The sequence below is a fragment of the Hipposideros armiger genome, unplaced genomic scaffold (genome assembly GCF_001890085.2).
Source record: "Hipposideros armiger isolate ML-2016 unplaced genomic scaffold, ASM189008v1 scaffold_129, whole genome shotgun sequence".
Taxonomy (NCBI): Eukaryota; Metazoa; Chordata; class Mammalia; order Chiroptera; family Hipposideridae; genus Hipposideros; species Hipposideros armiger.
Genome location: NW_017731479.1, coordinates 2,273,971 through 2,285,918, shown reverse-complemented (window position 1 = coordinate 2,285,918; position 11,948 = coordinate 2,273,971). Strand labels below are relative to the sequence as shown.

At 48.1% G+C, this 11,948-nt stretch overlaps 1 protein-coding gene across 4 annotated transcripts in view; it reads right to left on the bottom strand.

Moving 5' to 3' along the window:
• Positions 1-7,533, bottom strand: part of MLEC (malectin) — a 14,811-nt gene extending 7,278 nt beyond the window's left edge. The window contains exons 1-4 of one of the 4 annotated variants that reach the window (XM_019649145.1): positions 7,316-7,533; positions 1,093-1,271; positions 350-526; positions 187-244 (exon numbers count right to left, since the gene is read on the bottom strand). In XM_019649145.1, the coding sequence (XP_019504690.1) occupies positions 187-244; positions 350-526; positions 1,093-1,257 (400 nt within the window). In that variant the 5' untranslated portion in view covers positions 1,258-1,271; positions 7,316-7,533. Of the gene's footprint in view, positions 1-186; positions 245-349; positions 527-1,092; positions 1,272-2,005; positions 2,113-6,850; positions 7,250-7,315 lie in introns of those variants that run through there. The other 3 variants (XM_019649144.1, XM_019649146.1, XM_019649147.1) reach the window with 3 other exon arrangements.
• Between the last annotated feature and the right edge of the window lie 4,415 nt (positions 7,534-11,948).

Genomic DNA, 11,948 nt, shown 5'->3' with positions numbered 1-11,948 from the left:
CCGGGAAGAGCGTGATGATAATACCAACATGGGCCAGTGAAGCAACGTCCTCCACAACTAGACTGAAGAACAAAAGGACAGCAACTTGTCTGCTCCCCTTCCCCAATTCCCCAACACTGTTCCCCTCCTCCAATTCCCCAATAAAATCTTAAAAAAAACAAAAAGCAGATCAAAAACACAACTTACCATCCACCGTCCCAGCCATGATGTAGAGTGCACAGACTTTGGGATTGTCATAGTACCCCTAGGGAACGGGAGACAGTGGTCAGCCCCACAAGCAGCACACACCTCCCCTGCTCCCATGCCTGGGAGCTCTTCCTCGACTGTGAGGGCAGAGGAGGAGCGTTACCTTGACAAACTCGATGTAAAGTTTCCCTGTGAAGGTGGACACCTCCCCCTGGACACTCAGCTTCCCCTTTCTGATGCTCATAGGGATGATTTCGTCATGAGCTGTGCTGTGCCCAACGCGATCAAAGATATCCAAGTCCTTCACCACGACATGGCCATTCAGTCGCACATCAAATACCTTCCAAGATGAAAACAGGAGACAATGTTGAAACCATCAGCTTCACACACCCCTTCAGCACCTACCTGCCTGAGCTTCCAGTTCAAAGATAACTTAAGGAAGGACAGAGCTGGAAATATTCCAGGGTGGCTCAAGTCCTTTACCTGAGCCAAATCAAAGCCACAAGGAGGCCTCATACTGGTCTTAGGGGACAAAGAATACAAACAAAAAGCTCAACGTGGGCAGGAGGAAATTCACAGGAGGGGACAGGAAAAGAACAAGGCTAAAACCAAGAAGGTGCTGACAACCAAGAAGAGAGAGTTAACCAAGAGGGCCTTCCAGGATCAGTGAGTTGCCAAGAACTAGGATATTCTGGTACAGCCTCTGTCACCAACCCCATGGCAATCGCAGCCTCCTGAGCAATGGGACATAGCTTCCCTGGGGGCAAAAGGTTCCCTCAAAGCTTTTCCTCAAAGCTCATTTGTTCCTCCCTCCAGGGAGGCTCATACACTCTGTGGTACATAGCAGAGGACTATCCAAGAGTGACAGTGGCCCACTGGTCAAGCGCGAGCCTGACCACGCCTCACCTTCTGCTGGGATTGCGCAAAGTAGACCTCGGCAAATTTCAACACCAGCACATAGTCCCCCTCCTCCTTGATGGGCACTTCGTAGCCAAAGGTCTCCTCGTTGTACCGCTCTGTTTGATAGAGGATCTGGTCCTCGGGGTTGGAACGCAGGATTGGTAGTTTCATGCCATAGTCAGAGGCTAGGGACAAAAGACAAAGAGAAAAACCACATCAGGAGCAATACATAAGAGCAGAGACCCCAGAACTGCCAGAGGCATTTCCAGGGCAATGCTAATAAACCTCCCAGTGGAAGGGGCCACCCCCTCTGCACCTGGCTCCAAACAGGCCAGACACAGAGGCAAGAATCCGACAGCCATTACCAAGCCAGAGTAAAATGAAAGAAACCAAACACTAATAACCCCAACAGCCCCCGTTACCATAGCGGAACTTTTTGAAAGCACATTAAAATGACTTTTCCTCAACTGTATAGAGAGTGATGGGCCGAGAACAAGTCTAACTCATTATTAGAACAAAGCACTGTGTTACAGCTGCCTGGTTCCCTGCTAGGGAGAGCTTCAGAGAAACCTCATAAAACCAGGGGGATGGCCAGGAACTCTACAAAACAATTAAGTTCAAAGAATGTTGTTTTCTCACTCAGAAAAGCTCGGGGTCTAAAAAACAGGATATCTATTAGGAGAGTCGTTCTTCATTGTCTTGACCACAAATAAGATACCAACTTTAGTTGCTTTTTATAATTTTTCATTCAAAAAGTTCCAAGGCTGGTAAAAGAGAAGCTGGCTCATAAAGAGAAGCGTGCAATGCTCATTTCCTTTAGGTCCAAGCACCTTAGGTCTCACAGACCCAGAAAACTCAAGCTCCCCTATTCTCTTGAACATTCCCACAGTTAAACCAAAAGAAGAAAATAAGTTCCTACTGTATCGCCAGCACCCAACACGATCCCTGGTGCATAAGCAGGCACTCAATGTGATTTACTGAACGAACAAATGCCAACAAAGGAGGTGCCTGTGAAGCAGTGAAGCCATGCTTTTCTCTCCAGAGTTAGAACTGTCCCAGCAGGTCAAGAAAATCTGCCAATGTCCTGTTGGCACCTCTGGCTTAAGATGCCCTCGTCCTGGGGGAGCCACCTTTCTCATCTCACGGGCTGACATGAAATAAAGCAGGGGAAAAGTAAAAAGATACGAACCTCAGGTATCAGAACAGCTGAAAACTCTACTGCCCCCAGCCCTCCCCCAACCTTGGTAGGAGATGAGATGGTGTAGGCTTTCCTTCCCCCCATGTAACAAAGGAAATTGGGGTCTTTCCTAAAATATAAGATACCAAACTCCAGCCCCAGAGATGAACAGTTATGCTTCATCCTTTGAAGAGCAGCCTGTCTGACTCCTTTATCCTATAAATACAAAGAGGCTTTCCAAGTGCTCCATAAATCTACTCTCCAAACTACACATTTAACAGTGATCTCAGTACACAGGCCTAGTCTCTCCTCCAGCCTGGAATTAAGATTTCAAGACCACCTCCCTTCCCATCTCACACAGTGACACTGAAGACATGTGGCACCTAGATCCTTTGGGAGATGTCCATCCCTGGAGCTTTATCTTCTGATTCACCAAAACTCCAAAACTGAGAGACCCAGTGGTGGCTAAGGTCAAGCTTTCAAAAAAATAAGCATAACTGTTAATAGTTCCTGTAAGCGAACAGTAGCCAGATCAGATGGACTGATGAGACAATGCAACAGGAAACTCATTGCACTTCTGTCTTCAGCCTTTTCTTCTTCCTATTTCTCCTCAAGAAATCAAAGAAGGGTAGCTGAGTAGCACTACAAAGGATGTATGCTAAAACGCCCCAGCTCTTTCCCAGGCTCAAACCATTACACTGGGGCATAAATCTATAAAGATTAAAAGACTGCTGTTTTTCTTCCAACTGAGTTCTAAGAATTTCCTTCTTCCATGAGGACCGTGATCATTACAAATTTGGAACATTAACTACATTTGGTTTTTAAATGCACAGAAAATTTTGTGCGTGTGTGGGGAGTCTTTTTTTTTTTTTTTTTTTTTTGCCGAGTGGAAAAAGTGAGAAACTAACAGTAATGAAATCTCTGACAGTCTCAGTCCCACAACTAAGAAAACTCAACCATGTGAACAAAAAGCACTTAACACCCTTGGAATTACCTTCAAATATTTTCCCTTCAAAACCCAAGTGGCTTTTCCCAAGAGATTTGCCACATGCAAGCTGAATTTTCCCAAGTCCCAAGAGATACAGCAGCAAAAGGGATTTTTCCTCTCTCCTTTTGCCTTTATGTATTCACAGCTAAGCAGATTTCTCTAAAATACAGAGAGGTGTACACAGCACATTGCTGAAGTTGGCACAATATAGCCAGAAAGGAAGGGGGCCAAAGGGCCTACATTATGTCCGCTGCTTCTTAGCCCTAGACACTGGAGGAGCCCGGCTACTTGAAAAAGTCAGCCCAGGTTTTAGAGTAAGACAGGCGTGGGTCTGAATCCTGGCTCTGCCACCTACTATGCGATTCGGGACAAATTATTTTCTCTAGGTGTTTGCCCACCTATAAAATGGGGCTATCACCTACCTAAATTCTCTGTGAACTTCTGCCGCTTGGAGGGCCTGCAAATGAAACATCTTAGGTCACAGTATAGGTGACAGTATCGGGACAGGATTCTAAACAAATCCCATGGCCTTAAGCAAATCAGAGGCATCTGAACTTTCAAGCTTTTATCTCACCAAGGCCAAATCCTTCCCCAGCCAAAAGGAAGGCCACCCCACAAGGATCTTCCTTAGGCCTGCAGAATTAGTAATCTGATAGGCGCAGGCCCCCAGCCAGCTTTTTTCCCCTCCGGAGCCATGTCCTGACCTACTTTTAATTCCATGTAAAAGGTCATCAGGCAAAAAAAAAAAAGATAGAGACACTTTAACCTACTCTGGGCAGGAGAGTTTTCAGATTTATGTCACTGCTTTCTAAAGCATGAGAAGTCTATTAAGAAGGAAAACAAGGCTCAGAGAGATAAAGGAGTTTTTAAAGGTAATATAAATGATTAGCAGGTATCTTTCTATGAAGAGGAAATGGCCTCTCCTAAAACCAAGCCAAGGGCTATGCCCTCAGGCCAAGTAGCCAGATCTTTTCCTCTTCAGAGGCCAGAGGAACCCAGAATGAGCAAGTTAAAAAAGAACCCGGAATGTACAGCATGCCAAAATCCCCAATTGAGAGCCTCTGCATCCCATTCTGTAATGATACTTCCATCTGTTGAAGCACACAGGTTGAAAAAGCCTTTCCCAGGTTGTCAGTATCACCTATGAACACTAACTATTCTCAAGGCAGAAAATGAAATTCAGTAAACATTATGAAGTGCCTCGGAAAGCAAAAGCCACTAAGTGCCCTGGGCCACTCACAGTTGTGCAAATGCTGAACTACAAAGACACTATAGAGAAACAGCAAGTTCAAAAGCAGGCCAAACCCTTATCTGGATTAACTTGGTAACAAATACCTGAATTCATTCAACATAAAATGAACTTTCTTCGGTGTGCTGGAAACAGTATCACAGGCATGTGGGAAAAGATAGAAGACACACAGCTCCAACGGCAATCAGTGTGAATAGCTACATGAGGCAAGGGTCTCCAAATAGCTGGCACGCCCTTATCCAAACAGTGCCAGAGAAGGGAAGGCAGCGTGAACAGCTGTGCTTCCCGGGTGGTGCCAATCCTTAGCACAGAAAAAACTAGAGCGCTGCCTCCTGAGAGTGGAAGCTTAATCACACCTTAGCCCCAGACCTAATGCTAGCAAAATGCTGCTCTCAGGCACCCAGGAGTGCAATGTTGCAACAGGCTGGTCCAAGCTGCAGTGAGCAACCATCTTCCACTCTTCATCCCTGCCTTTATACTGCTATGATTCCAGTATGACAGAGTGGAGCAGGGAACCTCCGTTGATAGATTGTCCCAAAGGCCAGGGTCTGAGATAGGACTGCAGTACACATGAGCTTTGTTAGGTCGCATGTCATTCTACCTGCTACAACAAACTCAAAAGAACTGCAACCATGAGCCAATAACCCGTGGACAGGGAGCCTGGCTAACTGGTGACCAGGCCAAAAAAACCCTAAAACACCACCTACACTAGCAAATTCAAACCAGGATTTCTGAATAAGAGGAATAGCTGGGGACTAAACCTGTGTGGTCTTAACTTCCTCCTCTGCACAATGGATCTAAAAGGATAATGTAATCTATGTAAAGCCTGGTATCTGTTAAAGGAAAGGAACCATCTGCACAGTCCTCACCACAGCTATCTCAAGAGGCAAAGTCCACAAACCGTCTCTAGTTTCCTCAAGGGCTCTTTCCTGCCCCCCCTGCCCCCACCCCACACCCATGAAGAAAGAGGAAGGGTCCAGGATGGAGATAGTAGTTACCTCCTGCTATGAAGTCTGGCTTTGGCGGCTGTTACAGCTGCTAACGACTGGGGCCCTGACTCAGCTGAACCCAGGCTACTGAGACCTACATGCCAGGGCTAAATAAATTCCAAGACAAACATAGAGCTTCAGAAAACAGCCCTGTGTCCCAACACCCTCACATGTATGGAAGCCATAAATTCCCTTCTATAACAAACTCCAGGACACTGCAATGAACTTTGAAGAATTAAACCCTTTAGTTAAGGCAAGAGCCAAATCTGGGCATCATGAAAAGAGCGCGATCAAGTCTGTCTCCTAGTTTTCCTGGAGATGGCATGTTGCCAATTTGGCAGCCTCTGAACCCAGCATACAGCATTAATCTCTTTGCAACACATGAAGCAAGGAACTCCTTCTTAAACCTGTTTTCCAATCTTACTTACAGAAGAAACAGAGTCTAGAGCAGATTTTCCCAGAGTGGTCTGGGTATGACCCACATCAGAAGCCCCTGGTGCAGAAACCTGGGTTTCATTTCTTAGGTCTGGGGTTTGCATTTTTAACCAGCTCCTCTGGCGATTCTTTCACTAACTTGGAGAACTGTGCAGCTCTGTAAAAACTGCTGTTGCTCAATCACTTAAGTCAAAACCATTTTTCCCATAAGCTGGAAACATACCTCTCTGGACCACTTGGGGTAGGTTCTACACACACTCAACACACTCAAAATATTCAGATCTTACACTGGCTGACCCGGCCGACACACCAGCAGCCTCCAGTGCAGCACGGCTTCAATAGAACCATCCCTCTGGGGGCGGCCTGCAGCTTCTACTTTTTAAGCACACATATTCCTCGCTGCAAAGGGGGGCGGGGAAGGAGGCTGCAATCAAACTTTCCTGGCCCATTCTCTTCGAAGATTCCTTTCTTTTCTAGCCAAGAATCAAGCCCCAATCCTGCAGAAGGAGTAAGGAAAGCGGCCGATGTCTGGGTCGGCAGGAATCTACCAGGCACTGACTTGATCGGAGGAGAACCACCCGGGCCGGGGACACCGACAACCTACAACCGTGAGGCCTCGAGGTGGCAACAGGCCACCCTCGTCTTTACTTTTTTCCAGCCAGGGTGGAGGCGAGGGGTTAAGAAAATGCAGGATGCGAGGTCTAAATATAACTTCTCGCCAACTCTCTGCCTCAATGGCTCTTGGCAGCTTCCAGTCAGTGTCAGGCTCTGAGCTGTGACCGGAGCCCTGAGGAAATTGCTGAGAGAAACTTCGCTCCAGAGACGTGGCCCCAGGGTCGAGGAAGGGGCTCGGGGCCCGCAACCCTCAGACGGCTGCTCCCGGCAAGGCAGGCCCAGGATCCCGCGGCTTCGCGAGGGGCTCTCACCTCGGCCCACCCGGCCTTCCAAAGGGTCCTTGCGGAAGTGGATCCCGTGCACGTCCACATGCGCCTCGCCGCCCGCGTTGACGGCCCAAATTACGCTCTCGGGCAACCCGGCCCCCACCGAGCCGACCACGCCGAGCCCCGGCCCGGGGAGCGCTGGCAGTAGCAGCAGCAGCAGCAGTCGCAGGAGCTCCACGGCGGCTCCCTCAACCGCCCGGGCCCCCAGCATGGCGGCCACCACAGCGGGGGCAGCCTCCGCCGACCCTCGTCCTCAGCCGGCCTCCAGACCGCCCCGGACTCAGAGAAACAGCGCCACCGGCCGCTCTGCCTCAGCTGCCGGGGACATGTCGCTCTCAGGCCTCCTTCTCAGCCACGGGTGCCGCCTCCCACCTCTGGAACAACCTACCCCACCGCCCAGCCCCCGCCCACGACCCTGCAGCCAATCAGTACCCAGCCCTCATTAATTACCCAACACCCTGCCGGGAGGCGCCTGCCCATTGGCTGCCAGGCGCAGAGAAGGGCGCGACTACTGACTTGCGCCAGCCCAACCGTCCTGCACGAGAGGGAGCGCGCGCAGAGGCTAGGAGTTCGGTTGAAGAGGCGATTTGATGCGGAAGTGGCGGGGTGCAGCGCCCAGCCGGCCCCGGAATCCCGCAGCTGAAGAGGAAGGTGGCCTAGGGAGGAACGTTTAGGAAGGGCGCACCGACACGTCGCCAGCACTTCCGGTGCTCCAGATCTTGGGACCAAATAGGCTCCAGAGGGGGCGTGGCCGATTTTCCCGCCCCCTCTTCCTTTCACAGGGAGAGGCATAAACGTAAACTGTAGAGATGCAGTGGACACTCTTCCGACCTGAGACTCGGTCTTTTTCCCCGCGTGAGGCAGAGAACCCATCCTCCCCTAAAGAGGCCAGGGTCTTCAGGGCAATAGTCCTACGAGGACAAGCCCCCCTCCCCCATCCCTTAGCGGGCTCGGGGCTGGTGGTAGCGCCCAGACAGCCGTCCAATCAGAAGACTCCAACGCAGCGGAAACGCGTGGCCTTGTGGGGGAGGGGCTCAAGGCTGCCCGTGTCTCCATGGCGACGGCTTCGGGTTAGCCCCGGTGGAGGAGGAGGAGGCGGTGGGACCCGGGGTTCCCCCGCCCGGGTGAGAAGAGTCGCGGGTCGTACCCAGTGTGGAGGTCCAGTCTGTTCTGCACAGGCACAATCCCACCTTTCTGTCTGCTCTTTGGCAGTTCATCGTTCCAGCGCTCTCTTACACTGGCGATCTCTGCGCTGTGGTCTCTGCCAGAACTACTTTTCAGATAGAGAAACTGAGGTTCAGAGAGTGTCGGAGTGTTGCCTGAAAGGGGTCACACTGCAAGTTTAGGAACAGCCAAGACAAAAATCCATTTATCTGTTTGTTCCACAAATATTTAGAAAGCCCCCATTACCAGGGTTCTCAAATTTAACATAAGCTACTGGAAGCCTAATTAATTTGAACTTCAGATAAACAAATGGGACATACTTATACCACAAAATAATTCATTGCGTAAAATTCAAATTTAACTGGGCTTTTTGCGTTTTATCTGAAAATTCTCCCTAGTAGGTGCCAGGCAATGAGCTTTCTGCAGCAGTGAACGAAAACACACCAGGCATGAGAATCACAGTCCCACGAATCAATTCTTTAGTCAGAACAGTGATGATTGGTATAAACAAAATGGGGTACCGAGATGGAGCATATTGGCAGGGGGTTTCAATGCACCAGACTTCCCCAAGTTCAGACCTCATAAGAGTAGCTTTTGGACTGTCCCCTCCTGGTCCCACCTTTTCCCCCCTGTTTTGCAAGGACCTGGACTTGCTTCCTCCCACAGCTGTGTTACTCCTCCCAGTGCCTCTCTGGGGCCCCCGCACATGGGTTTCTAATTCTACTTTTTTCTCTCTGAAAACTGTCATCTTTGGAGGAAGCTGACAAGTCAGAGCTTGCATAGCCCTCAGAGTACAGGCGATGGGGCTTCCCCCACCCACCCAGGCAATTAACCTGCAGATCCTTTGTTCTAGCCCAGGGGTTGGCAAACTTTTGAGACAGAAGAGCCAATACAGTCCCTCACCACAATTTAAAAATTATTCGAGAGCCATAAAATAAATGAAATCACCGTTATGTGAATAATGTCTTTTCAAAGTGTTATAAATGAAACTATGATGGTTTTAATTTTCAATTTTACTGCAGAGCCACATGTACATACCCAAAGAGCCGCATGTGGCTCGCGAGCCGCAGTTTGCCGACCCCTGTTCTAGCCACATACTACACTGCCTCCAGGAACTCAAATTTATTTTATCCTCAAGGCAGCCTAGTCCAGGAGGAAACTATTGCAAAAAAGGGTTAAACCTTTGGGGAGGCCTCCAAAGGCCTTAACCTTAAGCCTTCTCTAAGTCAGCCAGGTCCTTGGTCACTCCAGGAAGTGAACAAGAGTCCTGGCTAGCCCCATCTGGGCTCTTCAGGTTCCATTCCTACCTGGGCTACCCATGTATAGAGGAGATTGGCCCCTTTTATGAGATTCGGCTGCTTGTGGATAAGGCTACCCCTTAGGTAAAACGGAAGTTCTGAGAGCCTGGGATCTGAGTTAGACTGCCTGGGCTCCAAGCCCTGTTCCACCGTTTACTCACTGTGTGGTCTTGGGCAAGTAATATACCTCTCTGAATTTCAGTTTCCTCAACTGTGAAAGACATCATAATAATTCCTACTTCAAACAGTAGATATGATGATTAAAGAAGGAAATGCAACCATCTGACCCAGTAATTTCACTCCATTTCACCCTTGAGAAATGAAAACATATTCACACAAAGGCTTGTATACAAATGTTCATAGCAGCATTATTCATAATAGTCAAAAAGTGGAAGCAACCCAAACACCCATCAGCTAATGAATGGATTTTTAAAATGTAGTCTATCTATACAACAGACTATTATTCAACCAGAAATAGTAATGCATTACTGATACATGCTACAAAACTGATGAACCTTGTAAACATGCTGAGTGAAAGAAGCCAGATACAAAAGGCCACAAATTATACGACTGCATTTATATAAAATGTCCAGAATAAGCAAATATATATAGACAGAAAGTAAATTAGGGAGGAGGTAGAGAGGGGGATGATAACTAAAGGATATGGGGTTTCCTTTTGGGGTGATGAAAATATCTAAAATTGATTGTGGTGATGGTTGCACGCCTTTGTGAATATACTAAAAACTATTGAATTGTACATGTTAAATGGGTGAATTGTATGGTATATGAATTATATCTAAATAAAGCTGTTTCCAGAAAGAAGAGGGAGGAGGCATTGGAGGCGAGAGGGAGAATGAGGGGGAACAGATGACTTCAATGAACATTAGAATAGAACAGTCATTAGAATAGCGCCTGGCCCAAGCCAAGCACTCTACCTGATTGTTATCCTGGAATGAAAGGGTCCCCTGAGTTCTTGCTTCCTGCAACTTGTACCACCACCCTGCACTGTGAAAGTTTGCCAGAGCTATGCTTTTACGAATGCTCAGAGCTTGTGATAAATCACGAAGTTGCAGCCTCCTGAAACTCCTTTCTGCTGAAGGACCCCATAACCCTTGAGGGTGACAGTATCTTCTGTATGCTGTACCCCATCACCCTGGAGCTAGTGAAATTGGTGGTATCCTGTAACAGGGGATTTCCTAACAGAAACATTGGGCCCCTTAGTTCATAAAGCTCTTTCAACTTGCCTTATCTCATGAGATTCTTACGCCATATGAAAGCCCCGTAGCTTTCTCTTCCCATTTATAATTGAGAAAACTGAAGCCCAGAGGGATAGAGGCCAGCAGTTTTCAAATGGCGGGCATTGCTCCTGAAAGCAGAAGTTGGTGCCTACAGAATGGGTCTCATCTGAAAGGTATACCTCATGGGCAGTCTCCTGGGGGAAGTCAAGTTTCTTTGGCAGATGAAGGGATATCAGGAGCAGGACTCAGGGCTGGGATGGGGATGGAAGCAAGAGACAAAGGCGCTAGGGTCCCAGGTTCCAAGGCAACCTGGAGGGCCTGACCCCAAGGCGAGATGATATCCAAAGACACTGACCTACAGGAGTCCCCAAATAGCCTCAGGCCTACTCTCAAGGCTGGCTGACCACAAGGCAGGGAGTCTGAGCTCTGGGAAGGCTGAGAAAGGCATCAGCCCCCAAGTAGCGCCCTCAGGCCAGGCCATTTCTCTACAATGGTCTCCAGCCTCCGATTTCTCTTGCCTGCTGTGGAAAGTCATCTTTACCTGAGAATGAGAACCCAAAGACACTTTCAGTGGCTGCATTTCTACCTCCTTCAGCTGGGGTTGGTTTTATGCAAAAATTACTTCAAATCTGTGGGGCAACAGGAACTCTCATTCATTGGTGGGAGTGGTACAGCCACTTTGGAAGACTGTTTGGCAGCTGCTTACAAAACTAAGCATACTCTTACCTTGAGATCCAGCAATCGAACTCCTTGGTATTTATCCAAAAGAGTCAAACACTTCTGTCTCCACAAAGAGCTGCTACAGCAGCTTTAATCATATTTGCCAAAACTTGAAAGCAACCAAGATGCCCTTTAATAGGTGAATGGATAAACTGTGCTACATTCCAACACTGAACTATTATTTAGTGCTAAAAAAGAAATGAGCTATCAAGCCATGAAAAGACATGGAGAAAACTTAAATGTATATTACTAAGTGAAAGAAGCCAATCTGAAAAAGCTACATACTGTGTGATTCCAACTCCATGACCTTCTGGAAAAGGCAAAACTGGGGAGACCGTAAGGTCAGTGGTTGCCAGGGGTTATGGGGGGAGGGAGGGAGGAATAGGCAGAGCACAGGGGATTTTTAGGGCAGTGAAGCTACTTTGCGTGATACTATAATGGTGACTACATGTCATTATACACTTGTCCAAATCCATAGAATGTACAACATCAAGAGTGAACCCTAATGTAAACGATGGACTTTGGGTGATAATGATGTGTTAGTGTAGGTCCATTGATTGTAACAAATGGCTCACTCTGGTAAGGGATGTGGGAGCAGTGGTTTTGGGGGGGTAATATGGGAACACTACCCATAATTCCTTCCACTCAGTTTTGCTATGAACC